The sequence below is a fragment of the Moschus berezovskii genome, chromosome X (genome assembly GCF_049115385.1).
Source record: "Moschus berezovskii isolate FMDL1 chromosome X, NW_MosBer_1.0, whole genome shotgun sequence".
NCBI lineage: Eukaryota > Metazoa > Chordata > Mammalia > Artiodactyla > Moschidae > Moschus > Moschus berezovskii.
The window spans coordinates 85,250,673-85,275,114 of NC_142488.1; the positions used below are offsets into that span (position 1 = coordinate 85,250,673).

Consider the following 24,442-nt stretch of genomic DNA (forward strand, 5'->3'; position numbering starts at 1 on the left):
AATCAGATAAGGCTGTTGTTTTACAAGAAATGACATTTACTGTTTAGGAATCAACATTCCACTTATTAAAATAGCACCCTTTTGTCTTGGCCAGTGATAAAAATTAAAATTTATTCTGTGTTTAACTGAGTAATTATTTGGTATTATTATGAACTATTTTCTTCCATAGTCTACAAATTAAATATGTGTTTCACAACAGAAGATATAAAAATAAGGCCACTGAATTTAAATAAATGTTTTCAGGTTTCCTTGTGTACTTGACATTTCTAATAGTACATGTTCTGAAAGAATGATTTAAGTATTCATTCTGAATTGGTCTTTTCTGTGTGTGTTAGTCACTCAGTTGTGTCCGACTCTGTGACCCCATGGACTATAGCCCACCAGGCTTCTATGTGCATGGGATTCTCCAGGCAAGAATACTGGAGTGGATTGTCATTTCTTTCTCCAGAGGATCTTCCTGATAGTGGGATCAAACCCTGGTCTCCTGCATCGTAGGCAGATTCTTTACCATTTGAGCTACAGGGAAGTCTTGAAATGGTCTTAGATTCTGTAATTTGTGGGTAAAATGCTTAATCTGGTATTTAATATGTTAAAGCTTCAATAAGTAAACAGTAAATGTTTTCTTATAGAAAACCTTATACTTAAAAAATTTTAGATAGTTATACTTAAATAAGCTTAGTTAAATCCTTTTGAGACAGATTGTATGTATAATCTGAAGAATGATGATGTTTTTACACTGTACCTCTTAACCTCCTTCACTTATTTTGCCCATCCTCCTATCATCCTCCTCATGACAACCACCACTTTGCTTTCTGTATTCTATGAGTCTGTTTCTATTTTGTTTTGTTTGTTTATTTTGTATTTTAGATTCCACATACAAGTGAAATTATCCAGTGTTTGTCTTTCTCTGTCTGACTTATTCCTAATATATTCTATAGGAGCTACATATAATAATATTGATCCTAATATTCTGTAGAACCAACCATGTTGTGGCGATGGCAAGAGTTTATTCTTTCTATGACTGAATAATGTTGCATGTATATATAAATATGGCATATTTCCTTTATTCATTCATCTATCAAGAGGCACTTAGGTCGCTTCCATATCTTGGCTATTAATGCTGCACTGAATGTAGGGGTACATGTTTTAGCATTAATGTGAAGCCATGCTTGCATTCCTGGAATGAATTCCACTTGATCATGATGTGTGATGTATTTTTAACATACTATTGAACTTGGTTTGTTCATATTTTTTTTTAAGAATTGAAGACCATTAATCAAAACTTTGTCATTTTCAGTATTTTTGAAACCTTTTTATTTTGTATTGAGGTACAGCCAGTTAACAATGTTGAGATAGTTTCAGGTGAAAAGTGAATCTACTCAGCCATATATATATACATGTATCCATTCTCCCCCAAACTCCCTCCCATCTTTATTGTTGTATCTTTATTTGGTTTTGATATAAGTAATGATGGCCTCATAAAATGAGTTTGGAAGTGCTCCTTCCTCTTTAGTTTTGGTAATAATTTGAAAAAGATAGGCGTTAACTCTTCTTTAAATGTTTGGTAGAATTCACCTGTGAAGCCATCTAGACTTGAACTTTGTTTTGAGTTCTTTGATTACTGATTCAATTTAATTACTAGTAATTTACCTATTCAGATTTTCTATTTTTTCATGACTGAATCTGGGAAGATTTTGTGTTTCTAGGAACTTATTCATTTCTTTTTACTTGTCTAATTTGTTGGTGTATAATTATTCTTAGTAATCTCCTATCTTTGTATTTTTGTGCTTTTGTTTGTAAATTCTCTTTCATTCATGATTTTATTTATTTGGGTCCCCTCTGTTTCTTTTTTGATGAATCTAGCTAAAGGCTTATCAATTTTGTTTATGGTTTCAAAGAACCAGCTCTTTGTGTTATTAATCTTTTCTTTCTTTCTTTAGTTTCTATTTCATTTACTTCCTGTTTGATCTTTATTATTCCCTTCCTCTACCAACTTTGGTTTCATTTTCTTCTTATTTTTCTAGTTCCATTAAATGTAATGTTAGGTTTGTTTGTTTCTTGGGATAGGCCTGTATTGCTATGAGTTTAGCTCTTAGAACTGCTTTTCCTGTGTCCCAAAGATTTTGGAATGTTCTGTTTGCATTTATATTGTTTCAAGGTATTTTTTGACTTGTTTTTTGCATTCTTTGTTGACCCATTGGTTGTTAATAGCAGGTTGTTTAATCTCCTTGTTTTTTTTTTCCAGTTTTTTGTTATTGCTTTCTAGTTTTATACCCTTGTGCAAGAGATGGTTTATGATTTCAGTCTTAGTAAATTTTGAGACTTGTTTTCTTCCCTTTCATATGATCTATCCTGGAGAATGTTCAATATGCACCTGAAAACAATGTATTTGCTGTTTTTAGATGCAGTGTCCTGTATATATATTAAATTCATCTTGTCTAATGTGTTTTTTAAAGCTAATGTTTCCTTACTGATCTTCTACCTGTATGATCTATCCATTGATGTAAGGATAGTAGGCTCTTAAAGTCCTGCACTGTTATTGTATTGTTATCTCTTTATTCCCTTATCTCTGTGAATATTAGCTTTATATATTTAGGTTCTTCTTTGTTGAGTGCATAAAATTTATAGATGTTATATCTTCTTGTTGGATGGACTGCTTTATTATTATGTAATGCCCTTCTTTGAGTTTTGTTACTGTTTCTGTTTTAAAGTCTATTTTGTCTGATATAAATCTTGCTATCCAACCTTCCTTTTCATTTCTGTTTGCACAGTATATCTTTTTCCATCCCCTTATTTTAAGTCTGTGAGTTTCTTTAGGTTTTCAGTTAGTCTTCTGTAGGGAGCATTATTATTATACCTGTAGAAAGGCATTATTTTTTCATCTGTTCAGCTACTCTATGTCTTTTGATTAGGCCATTTATTCAATTTAAGGTAATTATTGATAGGTAGAGTATTCCATTTAAAGTAAATGATAGGTATATATTTATTGTAATTTGTTAGTTGTTTTCTGGCAGGTTTTGTAATTCTTTTCTGTTTTTATTTCTCTTTCTTTATTCTCTTGTGATTTGACCGTTATATTTAGATTCCTTTCTCATTTTCTTTTATGTATTTACTATAATTATTTTTGTGTGTTTACTGTTAGGCTCACATAAGTTTATAACATTCTCTATTAAGTTAATAGTAACTTAATTTAGAACACATTCCAAAACTTTGTATTTCCCCCCTCATGCCTTATGTTTTAACTGACACAGTTTAAATCTATATTTCATACTTCCTTTAATTACTGGTTTTAAAAATAGTACTACTCCTTCTGTCTTTTTCCCTTCATACTTGCTTTGTAAGTGATTGCTCCACTATGCTTATTATTTCTTTATGTTTTCCAATGAGATTTTTACTTAGGTATGTGTTCTTATTATCAATTAGTCCTTTTCTTTTTAACTTACTGAATTCCCTTTAACATTTCTTATAAGGCTGTCTTGGTGGTGAAGGATTCCTTTCGCTTTTGCTTCTCTGGAAACCTCTTCATTTCTCCTTTGATTCTGAATGATTGCCTCGTTTAGAGAATTTCTGGTTAGCAAGTTTTTCCTTCAGCCTTATTCCTATTATCTTGCCACTCCCTTCTGATCTGTAAATTTTCTGCAAAAAATCTACTGTGATAGCCTTCTGGGATTTCCTTTGTATCTAATAAGTTGCTTTTATCTTTCTCTTTTTAAGATTCTATCTTTATCCTTTACTTTTTTCATTGTAATTATAATGCATCTCAATTTTTTTCTTTTTGGGTTCATATTATTTGGAATTTTCTGGAGTTTCTGGACCTGGATATCTGTTTCCTTCCACAGATTCAGGAAGTTTTCAGTCATTATTTGTGCAAATAATTTTTCTGGCCTCTTGTCGCTTCTTTTTCTGTGACCTCAGTGATGCAGATATTATTCTGCTTGATGTTAGGATATGTCCTCTTATTCTCCGTTTTACATTTGACAGCTGAAAAGTTTAATTATAAACTATATGTCCTGCAATGAGAAATGGCACTATATGAATTTATCTTGTGATACTGCTTTTCTGTATATGTTTTTATCTCACAGATCTTAAATGGATAATATTAGTATATTTTACACTATATTTTCATGCAATTAAATTGTCAGTGCAAACTGCATATAAATTGTTCGAAATGTCATAATATATTTGTTTTAAAATACCTTTTTTATTTTAGGAATAAATTTATTATCTCTAATAACTTCCATTTACAAGATAGTTTTCTTATATAATAGAGAGAGGCCACCAAAAGTTTTAACAGCATATTCAAGTTTGTATAGCCCACCAGAAACATCACTTTTAGAATAAATATGTAGATCAACTTGTATTGTGCACATGTTTTTTGTTTCGTTTTCTACTGGAATTCATGGAACTGATGATGAGGAAAATGGCTTTCTATTTCTTATGCATTTAAACTTACAGGAGCCTCTCAAAAACAATGCTGTGAACCTTTTTAGATATGATTCCAAATTTGTTAATCTGTAACATTGCTTTTTTCAGAAAACTGCAGTCAAAGATAAGACCCTCACTTGGTTGAAGTAGCTAAAGTAACCTGACTACATTAGAATTTATAAATCATGGTCAATAAGAATAATGATATTACTGCTTTCATGACAATGATATTGTCCTTCCTATTTGAAGATGATACCATTGATAGTAATTGTTATTTGTGTGCCCTCTGTAGTTGAAAAGATTTGTGTACAATTAACAGTTTTTCCCAGTGTCTGCATCACGACACCTTTACAGCTTAGAATATGGAAACTTTCCTCAATTTATAAGTAACTCTGTGTTTACATTAAAGAATAACAGGTCATTCTCAGACCAAGTCAGTTTAAAATCAGAAGTGATATCTCCACTGCAATCTTAAAATATCTTTTTAGAATATTGCATGTCTGATTTTGATATGAAAATTTCATATTAGAGTAGGATGATTGTAAACTGAACCGAAGTTTCTTTTGGTTCTTTTTGTAGTGTTTTAGAATAATACAAACACAGTCATACTGACAAATATCTCCATTCTAATGATTTTCAAATTAAGGAATGTTTTTTTAATTAGGAAAGTTCTTTGTTCATCTAGCTTTGGAATAGCATGATGTGTGCTAATTGCTAACTTTGTCTGCATTATTTTTTAAAGATCAAATGGGCACAGTGGTAATTTTCATTAATCTCATACAGAGCAGCTAATTAAAATTTCCATTATTATCCATCCATTACCTAGTTGTTTCCTTTGTTCAATATCAGAACAGCATGTTAATAATAAGCCATTATTGTATTACAGCTCTATTAAATATAGTGAGAATTAGTTTAATCTATTGCACTGTTTTGCTTTTAGGTGATTTCTTTAATATTATGTTGTACCATATTGATTGCGCTGAAGATACTTTGATATTTTGTAATAGAGATTTCAGAATTAAATACTTGTTGCTTTTTTTTTTTTTTTAGGAAATGTTGAGAAAAGGTGACATATAGTTAAACATATAGTTAAAGAAAAAAATTAACCCAAGGACCAGAATGTTGGTGTTTTATGCTCACAACCTCATTAATTACCTGTAGTTAGGATCATGTAAATCAATTTGATTCCCTATTTCTATAATGGGAGTATTAGAACAGCTGGTCTTTAAGGGCCAGTCCAGCCTTTCTATGCTGTTTCTATCATATTTTCATAATTCTCAAATATGAACTAATGTTAAAACCCCAAAGTCCTTCTAAGCTTGGTAAAAGGCATTTGTTCTATAATGTTATATATTTTCTGTCTTGCTCCATTATATTGTTTTCATTGTGTATAACCATAGAGTATCCTCAATTATGAAATTTAAACCAATTTCTAAGACTTGAGGGAGAGGTGAGTCCCAAGGTGATAGACTGACCCAGTGGTTCCATAAAGAATCTCTCACCCACAACCATGTAGAAGAAGAGAAGTAACGTTTTCTCAGTACCTTACCCCATCTATGTTACAACATACATACGTGCATGTTTACTCTGTCATGTTTCAGTCTTCGTGACCCCGTGGAGTTTAGCCCACCAGGCTCCTCTGTCCATGGAATTTTCCAGGCAAAGATACTGGAGCAGGTTGCCATTTCCTCCTCTGGGGAATCTTCCTGACCCAGGGATTGAAACCTCATCTCTTGTGTCTCCTGCATTGGCAGGCAGATGCTTTATTACTGAGCCGCGTGGGAAACCACAACATATATGAAATGTTTCTTGTTTTTGGCACTTTGATATGCATTCAGTTCAGTTCAGTTCAGTTCAGTCGCTCAGTCGTGTCCGACTCTCCGCGACCCCATGAATCACAGCACGCCAGGCCTCCCTGTCCATCACCAACTCCCGGAGTACACTCAAACTCATGTCCACAGAGTCCGTGATGTCATCCAGCCATCTCATTCTCCGTCGTCCCCTTCTCCTCCCGCCCCCAACCTTTCCCAGCATCAGAGTCTTTTCCAGTGAGTCAACTCGTCGCATGAGGTGGCCAAAGTATTGCAGTTTCAGCTTTAGTATCAGTCCCTCCAATGAACATCCAGGATTGATCTCCTCCAGAATGGACTGGTTGGATCTCCTTGCAGTATAAGGGACTCTCAAGAGTCTTCTCCAACACCACAGTTCAAAAGCATCAATTCTTCGGCGGTCAGCCTTCTTCACAGTCCAACTCTCACATCCATACATGACCACGGGAAAAACCATTGCCTTGACTAGACGGACCTTGGTTGGCAAAGTAATGTCTCTGCTTTTTAATATACTATCAAGGTTGGTCATAACTTTCCTTCCAAGGAGCAAGCGTCTTTTAATTTCATGGCTGCAATCAGCATCTGTAGTGATTTTGGAGCCCAAAAAAATAAAGTCTGACACTGTTTCCACTGTTTTTCCATCTATTTCCCATGAAGTGATGGGACCAGATGCCATGATCTTTGTTTTCTGAATGTTGAGCTTCAAGCCAACCTTTTCACTCTCCTCTTTCACTTTCATCAAGAGGCTTTTGAGTTCCTCTTCACTTTCTGCCATAAGGGTAGTGTCATCTGCATATCTGAGGTTATTGATATTTCTCCCGGCAATCTTGATTCCAGCTTGTGCTTCTTCCAGCCCAGCGTTCCTCATGATGTACTCTACCTTACTTAATACTCATAACAAATATGAGGGATTGGTATTTATTACCCCTGAATCAAGCATGAGCAAACATTTTTATAGAGATCCGTTCAGTCATCTTAGCAAAGATTACCTAGAAGGTAAATGAGGGGATCTTGATGCATACCCAGTGGTAGTTTGAGCCATTCCCAGCATACCATATACTATCTAAAGTTACCTTATGCTAGCATCTCTGAATATATTGTAATGGAATGTCTCAGAACTGTAATATTCTGAAGTGAAACTAAACTGAATTTGAAAGCTTTGGCATGTTGAAGGTCACCAGTCATTCACCTCTTTGGTTATTCACCCTTCATATATCCATCACTCATTCAAGAAATATATGTTGAGTACTTAACTCTGTGCCAAGCACTGTGTTAAGATCTAGAGATAGAGGCGTGAACAAGTTAGGCACGTTTCCTGCTTTGTGGAGCTTATATTTTAATGAGAAGTACACAGTAAACAAGTATATAAAGCAGTAAACTTATATAAAGCTATAGGATAAGTGAGATTTAAAATGATGTTGTGATGATAAGGGCAGTCTTAAGGGGGGAAGACTGGTGGGATGAGACATAAATGATGAGAACCAGCAATGGAGAGGCCAGAGTCTTCCAGGCAGAAAAAAGCAACAAATAACAAAAATCATTCTACAGGAATAAGCCCTGTATATATAAAGCCTCCAGGGGAGGATCAGTATGGCCTTGTCATCCATTAACTGAGAAAATAAATTTGGGGATCCTATGAAAGTGGAATGTAATTTCAGATCTGCAAAATTTTATACTATAAATGTTTACTTGCTAGTCCTTGTGGATCTCTAGCCTTAAGAGTTGGGCAAATAAGTTACAGAAATATGAAAATGATTTCAAGTTGATGGTTTTACTTACTGTGCCATCTATATGGTGATTTATTCAGTAGACTTCCTGAATACTACTATCCAACTGGAGTGAAAATATGAAATTGTATTCCTTGTTCTGTAATTATTATGGACAGTTGGAGTAATGGCTGATGCTCACTAAACACCATCACTGTGTTAGACACTTGGCATACATGGAGTTTCCAGTCTAGAAGAGAAAGAGACACACATAATGACCTCTGCCCCAATGTCTTAAGTGCTATAATAGTGAAAGGGCCATGGTGGTGTAAGGGAATAGTTTTTGTACATGAGACTTTATCAGACTTTAAACATTTACTATTTAATGGAATTAAAAAGAAAAAAACTCAGACATTAGGAATGATTGACAATTTCTATATCAGGAGGCATTTTCAATAAAAAGCCAAATATTAGGAAACCCTAGGGAATCTATTTCTCATTATTAACATTTTTTTAAACTCTATATCCTCTAATGACATAACTTCTATCAAATTGGAAAAAAATTGCTTTCCTATTTCTAGCTTAGGTACTTAGCAAAAACTGAGTGTAATTCATATGAACTTACAAAATGGGCTCCAAGCTAGAGTTTTAATCCAGGGGGATACATTTGTAATATAGGAAAGGGGCAGTTATGATTATGTAGCTCTGGGATCTGAAACTATGAGTTATTAGAACCATGAATGTGTTGATGATGTTTTTCTCCCAGCCTTTTCCCCAAATGACTTACATAGTTATGGCAAGGTGATGAAGCTAAGAAGCTGTGATGAGATAATGAGTTCTAGAAATAACCCTGTGTATATTGGAAATTAAGCTAAAAACTAGTCACTATCAGATAAATGCGTTTAATGACTTTTTAAAAAATTTATTTATTTTAATTGGAGGCTAATTACATTATTATATTGGTTTTGCCATACATTGACGTGAATCTGCCCTGGGTGTACATTTGTTCCCCATCTTGAACCCCCCTCCTACCTCCCTCCCCATCCCATCCCTCTGGGTCATCCTAGTGCACCAGCCCCGAGCATCCTTTACCATGCATCGAATTTGGACTGGCGATTCATTTCACAAATGATAATATACATGTTTCAATGCCATTCTCCCAAATCATCCCACCCTTGCCCTCTCCCACAGAGTCCAATGGGAGTAGTATAGTTCGGAAGGAATAGTTGGGAACTGGTTAATGCTTTAGACTAACATGGTAATCGGAGACTATATTGATTTACATTTTAATAACCATTTTCACTTGATTTTGAGATAGGGTGATATAATGACTTATTTCAATAGATTTGGGTTATGTATAATGTTTTGTATTATATTTTGTAGAATAGAAGTAACTAGTAAACTTAATAAAATGATTTCTGAATGTTTGTCCTACGGGTAAAGGAGGACCAGCTTATGTTAATCCTAATGCTTGTTTTTTAAACTTAAGCATTAATGCTACTCAAGTCCATTTTCTGTTCAGGTCATAAGCACCATCAGTGTAATTTTCTTTTAAATGAGGTTGAGGAGAGTGTTGAGGTATATACAACATGTCTTTACCATGTCAATTCTAGATGACCAAAAGATTTTACACGCCTGACATTCTACACACATTTTTTATAGTAAAATATTTACATATTCTATGTATTATTTTAAAAGCTTTTAATAAAACCTTGTTGTTTGTCTAAAAGAATTTGGTTTTTTTTCCTATTTAATAGGGAGGACTGAAAAACAGCAAACATGAATGCACCCTGTCTTCACAAGAATATGTTCATGAATTACGATCTGGTATTTCTGATGAGAAACTTCTTAACTGCCTAGAATCTCTGAGAGTTTCTTTAACCAGCAATCCTGTCAGGTCAGTGCTTTTTACTGTTTTGGTGCGATTCATACAATTTGTACTGTATATAATTGTTGGGAATACAATCACATCATTTAACCTCAAGATTTCATGACCAAATGTCTGATGTTAGCTAATAAAACAATGTCTAATTATGAGGTCTAAACATTTAAAAATACATAGTTAATCTGATCTCCAATAATGTGCAATTTTAAGAATACAAGTATTACATGGATGGTTAAGTCCTCATTGATTATGTAAAATATGGGTCCAGACGCTAAATATCCACATTTATATGAAAATCTGTACTCAGATAACAATTATTATAGATTTATTTGTAAGATAAATTACATATATGGCTCTATTATTCTTTTTGAAGAAACTTATTTTAATTTTGGTTGCACTGGCTCTTCATTGCTGCCTGTGGACTTTCCCTAGTTGTGGTGAGCAGGGCCTCCTCTTTGTTACAGTGTACTGACCTCTCATTGTGGAGGCTTCTCGTTGCAAAGCGCAGGCTCTAAGTGCACCAGCTTTAGTAGCTGCAGTACGCAGGTTCAGTAGTTGCGGCTTGCAGGCTCTAGAGGTGGCTCAGCAGTTGTGGAGCACGTGCCCAGCCAGTCACTGGCATGTAGAACCCTCCCTGCAGGATTGAACCCATATCCCTGCACTGGCAGGTGGATGCCCATCCACTGTGCCACCAGGGAAGTCTGATATTATTCCTTTTTAACTTGAGAAGTAAATAGAATTTTGTATTCTCTTACAAGTTTTAGATATTTATTCACACTTTTATGTAATTTGGGATAGCAGAAATCAGTTTATTTTAACCAATAAAGTAACTAGGAGAATATTAATAAACTCCTTAAGAATCTACACATTTAGGTTATTACCTAGGTATGAAGGATTTTTAAGGAAGAAGTTCTTGCTAGTGGTAGATTCCAATAACTGGTGTTCTTTTATCAACCATTAAAAGCCTTTAAGTTAAATACACTCGACATAAAATGTTTTTATAGGGATAAATAGATTTTCAGTATAATATGAAAATATTCTCGGATCTACTTCCACAGTTACTAAAATATTAAGATCAGAAATTACTGCATGAGTATACAGAAACTGTTATTTCCATTTTATTCTTGGTGTTCCTAACATATGATTGGACAAGTACTTCCCTGACCTATCCACAGAAGCTTGCAAATAATTTAGAGCTCAGTTGTTTTGTTTGAATTTATGTATAAATTGAAATATCTTATACTATTTATTTTTACCAGTAATGCATTTGGCAGAATAACTGGAAGAGTGTAATTCTCCAATAAATAATTTAAAAAGGTAATCATAAGATATGACTTGCATTTGGATTTGATAATTATTCAGAGGTGGTTGTCCTGCTGTTTTTTCCAGAATGCTTCTGGTTTGAATGATTTGAACATGTGAGTCCTTTGAGGACAGTAAAAGTGGCTGATTCTCCCTTGTCCCTGTCCTGCCACCCTGCTCTGCCGCCGCTGCCTCCTCACACAAACTATACTGAACTTACTGCTCTGAAAATTTCTGATGAATGGTTAATTGATTGAGTGAATAAATGAATCTTTTAGATGTGCCTATAGAAGTCGTGACATTTAGTAATAAAGTGGGGGCGGGGGAAACTTGTTAAAATGTATTTTTATAAAGACGGTGGAAAAAAATTGAAATTGCACATGGGTCTTTTAAAATGCAGCAGAACATGTATCAGACAACCCCAAAGAATTCTTGGGTGAAGTGAGAAGCTGAAAGGTCCCAGTTGACTACAGACAGCTGCCTCCAGGCAGCTGATTGGCTCTACAGTTGCGGGCCTCACAAGCTCCGCATTGGGTGGTAGCCCATGCTAAAGGTTGGAGCCTGCCTGTGGAACCTGCTGCTGCTGCTAAGTCACTTCAGTCGTGTCCGACTCTGTGTGACCCCATAGACGGCAGCCCACCAGGCTCCCCCGTTCCTGGGATTCTCCAGGCAAGAACACTGGAGTGGGTTGCCATTTCCTTCTCCAATGTGTGAAAGGGAAAGTGAAGTCACTCAGTCATGTCTGACTCGTAGCGACCCCACGGACTGCAGCCTGCCAGGCTCCTCCGTCCATGGGATTTTCCAGGCAAGAGTACTGGAGTGGCTTGCCATTGCCTTCTCCAGTGGAACCTGCAAGCTGAAGCCAAAGCCCACTTCCTTTTTTGCGGGAGCTGACCTTAAAATGAGTATGAATGGGTTTGGGAGCTATGGCGCATCTCTGCCCCAGGTAGAGCCAGCGGAAGCAGGGACCCACTGTCTCAGGGCAGGGTAGCTTTTGCTACTAAGTCCATGGGATCCACAGCCCAAATCCAGGCTATTGTTCCTTGTGTAAACAAGCTGCTCACCTCCACTCTGGTTGATGACGTCTTCAAAAATAGAGGAATCATGATTTCCCAAGTTTCTGTTGTGGGAATAATCAGGCAGGCAGAGAAGACTGCAAGTTACTTTACAAGATTGATGATATGACCACTAAACCTATCGAGGTCTGCCAGTGGGTCGGTAGAGATAAAGCAAAGCAGGAGGTGACTGCTTCCAGTGGGAGTATATGCCAAAGTGTTTGGTATCCTCGAATATTCTGCAGAGGTGATGAGACTTGAAATGTTGACAATCTGTGTCCTTGAGGACATGAACAAGTACAGCACACACGTATTCTAGAAATGGTCAAGGTACACATGATACTGGATAACACCTGCCAAGCAGCCTCTGGGCAAAGTGGCTCTGTTGATACATCAGAAATGGGTGAGGCCCAGAAGCACCGCGAGCACCACCCCAGTTTCATCCAGAACGAGGTGCTGCATTTGATTCATGAGTGTCCTCCATAGGAAGGAAAGATCATTCATGAGCTTCAGACCAAGCTTTGCGACCTGAGCATCTGGACCGTCAAGCAAGTCATTGATTATCTGACCATGGAGGGCCTCATCTACCCCCACTGTGGATGAACATTTAAAATCTGCTGATTGAAGCACCGAAAACTTTTTTTTTTTCATTTACCAAAGACCCTGCCTCCTGTGGTGACTGAGTTTGTTTGACTTTTAGGAAGTTGATTTTTTTTAACAAAAGATTGGAAGTGGCATCCTTTGGAACCTCACTGCTTTTCCAGCTGCTTTGAACTTAACTGTTTTCCTAACTACATTTGAAGCTTAGAAGGAGATGATGATGAATAAGTTGACTGGCCTTTTTGTAGGATTTACCAACGAGCATATGAAAACTTCCCTGGATGGATGAATTTGGGGAAGCAAAGGTGCAGAAAAAGTTGAAAATTATTATTTTCGTGTGTGGGAGCTTCTTTTTCCAAAATATCTACGTATTAGGAGAAAGTAGATGCAGTCAAGGAGCCAGTTAAGAGCCAAAAAAAGTGTTTTTACAGACTCATTTTCTATGTTTTGATTTAGCATCTTATATTCATACTGTTATGTTGTGCTAAATATAGTAGTTGATTAATTCAGATGAGATAAAGAAAGTAGTTTATGAATTTAGGTACCCAGTTCATGTTCATATAGTAATCTTCTCTTATTCCCATAAGTTTATGTTTTTTAAAAGATAAAATTATACTACATTTAAATGGCAGGGTCAGCTTTGACTTTTTTTCTTAAAGTATAATCGTTTTGAATTCAGTGTGGTGATATTTTTATAAATTACAATCTCTTGTAGTCGCATTGTACACGAATATGAGACTTGATGTAAGTTTTATGTCCTGATGTATTATTTATAGTACTAAATGCTCTATTTTATGTATAAGAAGGTTTTATTCTTACAGGTTAGATGAACAAGTACTTATAGGAATGTTATTAAGCTTAGCAAGTTTAATGAAGGTTTATGCAAACATTTTATTAAAGCACTTTTGCAAATCTTCATTGTGTGATTTGTTTTCCTAAATTCATTTGAAAAGCCTTTAGTTTTGCTTTTGAATATTAATATTTTAATTATCCAGAGGGATTTTTTTCTCTTCTGTATGTGATGTCAATAACATATATTATATCCTTTTTGTAATAATATATTTTAGTATGCATGTGTGCTAAGTCACTTCAGTTGTATCTGACTCTTTGCAACCCTATGGACTGTAGCCTGCCAGGCTCCTCTGTCCATGGGATTGTCCAGGCAAGACTACTGGGGTGGGTTGCCATTCCCTTCTCCAGGGTATCTTCCCTACCCAGGGATTGAACCTACATCTCTTTTGTCTCCTGCATTGGCAAGCGGGTTCTTTACCACTAGTGCCACTTAGGAAGCCCAGCATTTTAGTATAGGTTATATTAAATATGTGAGGCTTTTAAATGAATAAAGTAAGCACTCAGTTGTACATACACTAAAGATGGTCTCTTTCAAGTTACTGATTTTGTTACATTAGTGGAAAGAAAAATTATATATATTCATTTAGAGAGGTAGAAGAGAAAAGCATTACTTGTCTCAATCAAAAAAGATGAAAAAACAGAGAAAAGCTCTTAAAAGCCAGCAGTCCAGACTTTCAGAACGTGGCCTTTCTTTGCCAATTCTTAGAAAAATTAATCACCAATTGTTGCTTAAACTTCCTGAGACATAAACTAAACTTACTTTTCCCTTCAAAAGCAATGAAATAAGCGATATTCCTTTGAAAGATGCAAATGGTTAACATACTATAAAATGTGTTTGTTATTTAAATAATCAGACAATCTTTCCAAATTCTAGTCTTCACAAACAGAAATTCTGAACCACTCTGTTGAAAAGGTTGCCTGCCCTGGGGAAAACCATACTGAGGGAGAGACAAGGGGCATATTTCTTCCTCAGAATCTCAGTGCAGAAAGTAGTCTAAGAGACAGTATTCTTTTGTGGTATCATTTATACAGATGCAGGCACCCTGAGATTAAAATCTGACATTTATGACTTGGTAGCTGGACTCTTGAGAGTCCCTTATACTGCAAGGAGATCCAACCAGTCCATTCCAAGGGAGATCAATCCTGGATGTTCATTGGAGGGACTGATGCTAAAGCTGAAACTGCAATACTTTGGCCACCTCATGCGATGAGTTGACTCACTGGAAAAGACTCTGATGCTGGGAAAGGTTGGGGGCGGGAGGAGAAGGGGATGACGGAGAATGAGATGGCTGGATGGCATCACCGACTCTGTGGACATGAGTTTGAGTGTACTCCGGGAGTTGGTGATGGACAGGGAGGCCTGGCGTGCTGTGATTCATGGGGTCGCAGAGAGTCGGACACGACTGAGCGATTGAACTGAACTGAACTGAACTGAGGTCACTTTGCTAATTGTCAAGTTGACTCAATTGGTGGTTGGATAGGTAGTCAATTTTCCCCTCTAGGAATATTCGTTAAGAACAAGGAAAATAGCAACTTAAAAGAAAAAAAAAAAAAAAAAGCTTTATTTGGTTGCCTTAGTGCCTGGGAACTGACGCTTCTATGTACACCTGAATTTAAGGCCAGCGAACACCCCCACTCTTTCCCCCATCCTTTGACAGGAACTGTCCTCTCTCTTTGTGACTTGGGGTCCTTTTTAGCTTTGTTAATTACCCTAGGGCTTCCCTGGTGTCTCAGAGGTTAAAGCCTATGCCTGCAACGCGGGAGAACTGAATTTGATCCCTGGGTCGGGAAGATCCCCTGGAGAAAGAAATGGCAACCCACTCCAGTATTCTTGCTGGAGAATCCCATGGAGGAGCCTGGTGGGCTACAGTCCACAGGGTCGCAAAGAGTTGGACACGACTAAGCAACTTAACTAACTAACTAACTAACTAAGCACTCTTCCCACTTTACACTTCTTGAGCTTTGCTGGGATTCTGCTGCAGGTGAGGGACAGCAATGGAAGAATACTAAGTGTTCTGTGAATGGAATATATGTGAATGGAATGTGATGGAAATCAGCAATGTGAATGGAAATCAACAAACATTTTGAGGCAGAAACAATTGCTAGATTGCCATACGTGCATATTTAGTGCATGTTAGGGTTAGCAGATTTCTCAGATTCATTGTGAATCATCCACTTGGCATGCAGACTTCTTTTTCAATTTTGTTTACACAGTGAATAAACTTGGCCAGTGCTCCCCTTCCTCTCCAGTTCTGCCCTATATGTGAGCCACATCTTTGAGGATAAGATAGAAATCCTGAAGAAATACTGTTGACTATTTTGGGCAGGGACATTTAAGTCTGAGGATTCTGCCCTATATGTGAGCCACATCTTTGAGGATAAGATAGAAATCCTGGAGAAATACTGTTGACTATTTTGGACAGGGACATTTAAGTCTGAGGAGCCTGAATAACATAATTGATGATAATTAGCCACTGGGGGTTTTCTATAGCTTATAGACATAAGAAATGTCTGCATTTGTACTAAAGTTGATTCTAAATGGAATAAATGAATTTGAAAATGTTTTCAAGTCAAGGTTAATATTATTGTTACAATTGACAGTAATGTTTTATATACTAAATTTAGATTTATATGTTTAATGTAATCTGAGAAGTGTAAATTGTCTTATTTTTACAATTTCTATTCACCTTTTATAATGATGAACAAAAAAGGTAACAACTGCGAATTCTTTTCAGTCATTAAACTTTTAGTGAGGACTTACTGTATGCAATAAGAATTAGCTTTCATTTTAATAAGCTAAAATTTAATTGATTTCTGAATTGTTTATTAAAAATTATAATAGTTAACATTGTAATATAATACCTATTGTCTGCTAAGTACTGTTCTAAAAGTGTGTGTGTGTGTATGTGTGTATGTGTGCGCGCCCCTGTCATGGCTAGATTTATATTTCCAGCTCAGACTTTTCTCTCGAAATTCAGACATTCGTCTCCAAATGTCTTCCCAGATGCCCTACAGGCACCTTTAAAGTATTAAAAAAAATGATAGCAAGAAATACTTACGTATATACCATTTATTATCGTCCAGGAAATGTTCTAAGAACTTGAAATACACACATAAAACCAGAGAATCATTATGATTAGTATTAATATTGTTCACATTTTACAGATGAGGAACTTGAGGCTCAGAAAGGTTAAGTAATTTGCTCAATTTTAATGCTATATGGCTAGTAACTGTCAGAGCTAAGATTCCAATGCTGGGTCCTTATCCACGTCTTTATACTACCTCAAAATAAGGAAAGTCTTTTAAAATATCCTCCTTTCATTCTTGTAACATACTAAATCTTTTGACTTTATTTCTTTCATTAAAATTTGCCTGACTTGAGTTTTTTAAAAAAGAACTATGAAATATTTTAGCAACAGGTATAAAGGGGAATATAAAAATACCTATTTTTTCATCTACCAGTTTAAGAAACAAAACTTTATTTTTATTACAGTTTTAGAGAATTTAGCCATATAACTTGTTAATTTTTAATAACACTATAACACACTGTGCCTGCATTTTTACTGATTAAAAATCAACAATGGTTTAAATGCATTCAGTTCAGTTCAGTTCAGTTCAGTCACTCAGTCGTGTCCGACTCTTTGCGACCCCATGAATCACAGCACGCCAGGCCTCCCTGTCCATCACCAACTCCCGGAGTTCACTCAAACTTATGTCCATTGAGTCGGGGATGCCATCCAGCCATCTCATTCTCTGTCATCCCCTTCTCCTCCCGCCCCCAATCCTTCCCAGCATCAGAGTCTTTTCCAGTGAGTCAACTCGTCACATGAGGTAGCCAAAGTATTGGAGTTTAAGTTTTAGCATCAGTCCTTCCAATGAACACCCAGGATTGATCTCCTTTAGAATGGACTGGTTGGATCTCCTTGCAGTCCAAGGGACTCTCAAGAGTCTTCTCCAGCACCACAGTTCAAAAGCATCAATTCTTCAGCGATCAGCTTTCTTCACAGTCCAACTCTCACATCCATACATGACCACGGGAAAAACCATAGCCTTGACTAGACGGACCTTGGTTGGCAAAGTAATGTCTCTGTTTTTTAATATACTATCAAGGTTGGTCATAACTTTCCTTCCAAGGAGTAAGCGTCTTTTAATTTCATGGCTGAAGTCACCATCTGCAGTGATTTTGGAGCCAAAAAAAATAAATTCTGACACTGTTTCCACTGTTTTCCCATCTATTTGCCATGAAGTGATGGGACCAGATGCCATGATCTTTGTTTTCTGAATGTTGAGCTTCAAGCCAACCTTTTCACTCTCCTCTTTCACTTTCATCAAGAGGCTTTTGAGTTCCTCTTCACTTTCTGCCATAAGGGTGGTGTCATCTGCATATCTGAGGTTATTGATATTTCTCCCAGCAATCTTGATTCCAGCTTGTGCTTCTTCCAGCCCATCATTCCTCATGATGTACTCTGCATATAAGTGAAATAAGCAAGGTAACAATATACAGCCTTGACGTACTCCTTTTCCTATTTGGAACCAGTCTGTTGTTCCATGTACAGTTCTGACTGTTGCTTCCTTACCTGCATACAGGTTTCTCAAGAGGCATGTCAGGCGGTCTGGTATTCCCATCTCTTTCAGAATTTTCCACAGTTTATTGTGATCCACACAGTCAAAGGCTTTGGTATAGTCAATGAAGCAGAAATAGATGTTTCTCTGGAACTCTTTTGCTTTTTACATGATCCAGCGGAGGTTGGCAATTTCATCTCTGGTTCCTCTGCCTTTTCTAATACCTGCTTTTAAACCAATGCGTTTATTATTTCAAGTGTAATTGCAATTGTATTTGTAAAGTGTAAGTGTAGTTGTGTCTTAAGAATATGTATCATTGCATTGGAAAGCTCTTTTTTTATGACCTCATAGCTCTGTGCTTCCATAATGGCTCAGCTGGTAAAGAATCCACCTGCTATGTGGTACACCTGGGTTTGATCCCTGGGTTGGGAAGATCCCCTGGAGAAGGAAATGGCTACCCATTCCAATATTCTGGCCTGGAGAATTCCATGGACTCTATAGTCCATGGGATTGCAAAAAATCAGACACTACTGAGTGATTTGCACTTGCTCCACACATACTGATGATGCTTCTAGTAATTCAAATGTCATCCATATGATATTAGTCCGATACGTAACTGTATGATAAAGTAAGAAAGCTTATTTTACTATTATGTGTTAATTTTTTTTGTAATAAATTCGGTTGGAGCGGGTCAATAAATAACATTCAATATTATGTAGTTTGTTTTTACATAACAGATGGATATCCCATAAAGGAATAACAAATTCCCCTTGTCTATTTGGGGTCTGTCCTTATGGAGCTTACATTCTAGTAAGAGAAGTCAGACAATTAATTAAATAAACATATGTATATACACACATATATACACATACATAAATTGTCAGGTTGGGATCTGTCCTGAGAAAGAATGTTGCTATTTTGTATCATATGGCCAGCCAAGGTCTCCCTGACTTTAATGACATGTGAGCAGAGATCTAAAGAAAGTGTGGAAGTAAGCTATGATGTCCACTGGAGAAAGACCATTGTGAGAAACAGGAAACAACTGCAGCAAATGCTTGGCCTGTTCCAGGAATGTCAAAAAGCACAGTGTGGCGGGAGGCAGAGAATTGTGAGCCATTGGTAGGACTTTGGCTTTTACTCTGAGTGATCTGGGAAGTTGTTAGAGGGTTTCAAGGAGAGTAGTGAACCTGACCTGAAGAGATTTTTAAGGGATAACTCTGGGTAGAAGCAGGGAAACATGTTACATGTTGCAATGAAAGAGCTGGAAAATTCACAGAAATTCTTGTGACAGCTGTATAGCTGTGCCTCATGGAGGCTGATGTGGAATGTCACTTGACATCCCAAGGTAGTCCTAGAACCTGATTATTTTTGTCGTGAGTCTCCAACACAGCAGCAGAAATTCATGGTGCCTCTCCCTGATTTGTTCCGTTGTGAACATGGACTCTACATGAGTCTGCTTTTTTCCCTGACATTAACTACCTGGCCTTCTCTGTAGTCCCCATTTTGAATTCTTAATGGGGTGACTCTGGTTCCCATTTGTTTCTGCTCTGGCACAGGTTTTCATGCCAGGCCACCTCAGCCTACAGGTCTGCTTAAGTGCTGGCCACACCACTGGTCAGGTGACAGTCACTAATTGACTCAGGTTTGTCCTTGTTAAGGGAGAGGGTGGCACAGTGATATGGTTGAGATTTTTTTCCACCCCTGAAAGTGTCTCTGGAGAGTGCTTCCCTAAGAAGGGGATATGAGCTTGTCAAGTACCCACCAATACAGGAACTTTATTAAAATGAGAAAGAAAGTTACTATGTGGACCTTTCCTGAAGGTCAAAGATTATGTTTTGTTTGTGCTGTATATTACGCATTTAGCTTTATTCCTTGTGGCATTAAAAGTTGAGTGAGTGACAAAACATAATGAACTGCTACCATGAACTGCCTCTAGTGTTCCTGTGTGTATGTATGGGTTTGGAGAACAGAGAAAAAAAAAAGCAACAGTGTCCTTAATTTTCCTCTGAGTGTACTATGTATTCTTACCAAAGTCAAGTAAGCCACCCCTGAGCAGTAGCTTTTCCTTAGACTTTTATCTACCATTTGATTCTGGACCAAAACTCTTTCTTTTTCCTGATAAAAAAAAAGACACTCTCAACACACCCCTCAAAAAATAAATATCTAAAAGTGGTGGTGGTGGGATTTGTGTCTACGTCATGTGGGTTAAAGATCTGAAAGTACAGTGTAGTACTTTGTCCACCCACAACGAACATTAGCATTGCTTTTTTAAAAGGCTTTTAGAAATCCTGCAGGAAAGAAACATGTTTAAATTTATTAACTCAGAACTTCCAAATTAAAAAAAAAAAACTTTTATTCCTTAGACATGCAAATAATCATTCTGTAGTATAAACTATACTTTCTATTTCCATCAGATTTAAACCCACCCAACAGTTGTAAGATTTTATCTAAACACCCTCGACTTTAAAACCTCCTTCCCAGAAACCAAAAGATAACTGATCAAAGCAACAGAGCAAACAACTAATTAGTCTTCCTTTTGGACAGAAACAAACAGGAACAATGAAACAACAACAATAAAATCAGAAAAGAAGGAAACCAAAGTAAGAATGAACCCAGGAAAGAGAGTAATTTGTACAGTGATGAGGAAATTGTATAGAAAACAAAAAATAGCACATAGAGGGAGAAATCAACTTGAATGCATCATGTCTTATTTCTTATATAACAGTAAAAGAATCCTTGAAATTCAATAGGAGTCATTTAATATTATTGTTCTGTTAATAGTTTCCCAAGACTTCCATAACAGTTACCAAAAACTGGGTGACTTTAAACAACAGAAATGTATTCTCTCACAGTTCATGTGGCCAGAAGTCTGATATCAAGGTGTTGACAAGCAGGTCCCTCCTAAGGCTCTAAGGGAGGATCTTTAGAGCTTCTTCAGCTTGTGGCACTTCTTGGCTTGTGGCAGCATAACTCCAATCTCTGCCTCCTCTGTCACATAGCCTTCTGTACTTCTCTGTTTGTCCTTTCTTTGTCTCTTATAACAATGCATGTTAGGTCACTTCAGTCATGTCTGACTCTTTTTGACCAAGCTCCTCTGTCCATGGGATTCTCCAGGCAAGAATACTAGAGTGGGTTGCCATACCCGCCTCCAGGGGATCTCCCTGACCCAGGGATTGAATTTGTGTTTCTTATGTCTCCTGCATTGGAAAGCAAGTTCTTTATCAATAAAACCACCTGGGAAGCCCTCTTGTAAGGATAATGCTTAAAAAAAAGAATACTTGACATTCACTAGTTTGTTGGATGTTTTAGATTCCACACATAAGTGGTATCATGTAGTGTCTTTCTCTGCCTGACTTACTGTTTTTAGCATAATGTGCTCCAAACTCATGGATAGAAATAATAAACTAGTGGTTACCAGTGGGTGGTGGTGAAAAGTACAGACTCCTGGGTGTAAGATACTTTATAACAAGGGGGACTATAAATGGAAAGTAACCTTTCAGTTCAGTTCAGTCGCTCAGTCGTGTCCAACTCTTTGCGACCCCATGAATCACAGCACACCAAGCCTCCCTGTCCATCACCAACTCCTGGAGTTCACTCAAACTCTTGTCCATTGAGTTGGTGATACCCTTATAGTTGTATAAAAAATTTTAAATACAAAAAAATTATAATGGAAAAAAGACTTAGTTGTTAATGTAAAAAAATGAATTAATCATTAAATATAATCATCATTTCAGTAGGGATTGTAAAGACAATGGAAATAAAAATAATAATGATTTATTCATGGAGATAAATTACTGTACCTCAAAATAATGAAAAAAAAAAGCTAATTTAATTATCAGCTTTTGAAATGTACCTAAAAAATCAGTAAGAAGTATTGGGTTGGCCAAAAAAGAAAAAAAAATACTCTAATTAGACTTAGAATATAGTTTCCTTTAAAATATTGGAGGAAGTAGTCTCTAAGTCTCTGTTACATAACTATTTTAAAGCTGCTATCCTGTAGAATCTGGATATTTGGCCTCTTGTGACTGATTTGCTTCTGTACCACAGTTTTAATTGATTTCCTTCTGTTCAGCCCATCGTGAAATAATATTTAAGCACCCATACACAATAATAGTTTTGCTAAACATTCTCAAAGTACAGTCATTTCATAAAATTAAACAGAATCATGTCCATTTCAGTCAATCCCTTTTATAACTGGCCATATCCCAAATCACTCCCTTACTATAAATTCCTTTAACATTTATTTTGTACTGTATACATTCACCTGTACCTGCTTATGCTCCATAATAGTTTCATGCATGTATGCTTGCTTTTCTCAGTTAGATTTTAGACTCCTCTGGGGAAGGGAACCTCTTGCCCTCTTATTTGTTTCATGATGGTAGGTCCGGTGTAATTTATATACAATAATGTGTGATTTGATGTAGATATTGACCCATCGTGAATAACAACCAATGCTTCTCCAGCAGTGAGAATGAGTTTGCATTAATCTGGCTCTATTTTGTGGCCATGCATTTTTAGATGTAATCAGAGAAAAAGAATGAAACTAACTTCCTCCTCACAGGAGTGAAACCTGTTGGTTTGATTTGAACCATATTCACATATTCATCAGGTGTAGATAAAATAGCTTGCTTTCCACAATGGTCTTTTTATAGTTGCATGGTGAGTTAATGAAATTGAATGTTTATGTTAGGTAGTTAGAATAGGAAAAAGGAGTCCAAAATGGCGGTGGCAAGACAAAGAAAGGAAAAAGCCTGCAAAGATGAAACAAAAGAAAATCCGAGGACAAGAGTGAGAACCTCAGGTGAAACAAACAGCCCTCCTGGCTAGCCCAATTTATATCGGGTAGGCTCAGGGGGAGGAGACAAAACATATAAAAAGAGGAGCCAAGATTGAGCCCCTCTGTTTTTTGGTTGGCCCGCCTTCATGCCTAGAGGTTGTGCTGTGCTTTGCTTGCCAAATAAAACTGAGCTGTAACACTGGTCTGCTGCTTCAAATCTTCACTGTAGCATGACACAACCAAGGAAATTATACACTCCTCTGACATTTACAACTCTGTTTAACACCCTAAAAATCCATGAGTTTTGACTATAAAATAAATCCCAATCTGCTATCACAAATCTAATTAGACTTTGCACATACCATGATCTGTGTGTTTTAGAATGAGAACTGTGTTGTTACTTACAGATTTTTGTTCATATTCCTTTACTAAAGTTTATGAAAGGAAGCCATGTCTGCTGAGAAATGACTAATGAGTTTGAACAATTTTGTTCCCAGCCAACCCGTTACAGGATGTATAGGTATTTGGCAATATATTTTATGAAGATTCAGAGAAATGTGTAACAATAAATCATTGTCACTAAGCTTTCTCAACATATGACAAAAACAACAAATATTGGTTTGAAGAATAGTATGAGAGTTGTGGTTATGTAGAATTCTTTCAGAGTTGTTGCTGATATTGCCTTATTGATTGAAGGGTATATTATCCCACTGAGAAACGTTTTTTTCTTTTTCGCTTCATATCTCAGTTAATTGGCCAAACTCATGGCATAGTGTGTATATTTACCCTTTCTCTGATGATGGTTTCCTCAGCCAGTTTTCAAGCAGGTGAAAACACATAAAATATCTCTTACAGTTTCTGTATGTGTAGTTATTTGAGTTCCCTCTGACACATTTGTTTTTACTGGATACTTTCTAAGTTCCTTTTAGATTTAAACATTTTTGTCTATCACGTTAATATGCATTTTAACATAATCATTGTAATGAAAATAGCTGACTGTTGACAGTAATACAAATTAGGAATAGAAAGTACTTTCTGAATTATGAATGTTAATAACTATTTAAATAGCCTATATTAAATCTATTAAAAGCTTGGCAAACCAGCTGACACTACTTAGAAAGTTAATATAACATTAGATGCAAATCAGTAGCTTCAGAATATTTTGCACTGGACTACCTATGAAAAACAGAATAATGAGTGCAATTTTTTATGGTGCAGAAATGTGAATAGGACTTAAAATTGTGAGCACACCTCATAAGGCACCATTATATGCAGCATCGCAAAATCAAGGTTATATTTTAAATTTGTTCGCTTTAACTTTCAAATACATAAATTGTTTTAGAGGACCCCACGACTGAACTGAACTGAACTGAACTACATTTTTACATACATTAGAAAATAGTAAATTCAGAATAGTTAAGTCAAATTTTATACTTTCTTTTAAAATC

General features: G+C 36.4%; 2 protein-coding genes across 10 annotated transcripts in view; both read left to right on the plus strand.

Annotated features, from left to right (window-relative positions):
- The window catches only part of DIAPH2 (diaphanous related formin 2), a 1,076,961-nt gene that overhangs the window by 264,699 nt on the left and 787,820 nt on the right, over positions 1-24,442 (plus strand). For all 9 annotated transcript variants that reach the window (XM_088834166.1, XM_055438268.2, XM_088834164.1 and 6 more), the window contains one exon: positions 9,718-9,857. In XM_088834166.1, coding sequence (XP_088690292.1) covers positions 9,718-9,857 — 140 coding nt within the window. The remainder of the gene's footprint in view (positions 1-9,717; positions 9,858-24,442) is intronic.
- RPA4 (replication protein A4) lies at positions 11,251-13,894 on the plus strand. The gene is given in 6 exon segments (XM_055438269.2): positions 11,251-12,076; positions 12,079-12,309; positions 12,312-12,393; positions 12,395-12,515; positions 12,518-12,790; positions 12,792-13,894. Coding segments are annotated over 6 exon segments (966 nt in total). The 5' UTR covers positions 11,251-11,853; the 3' UTR covers positions 12,828-13,894.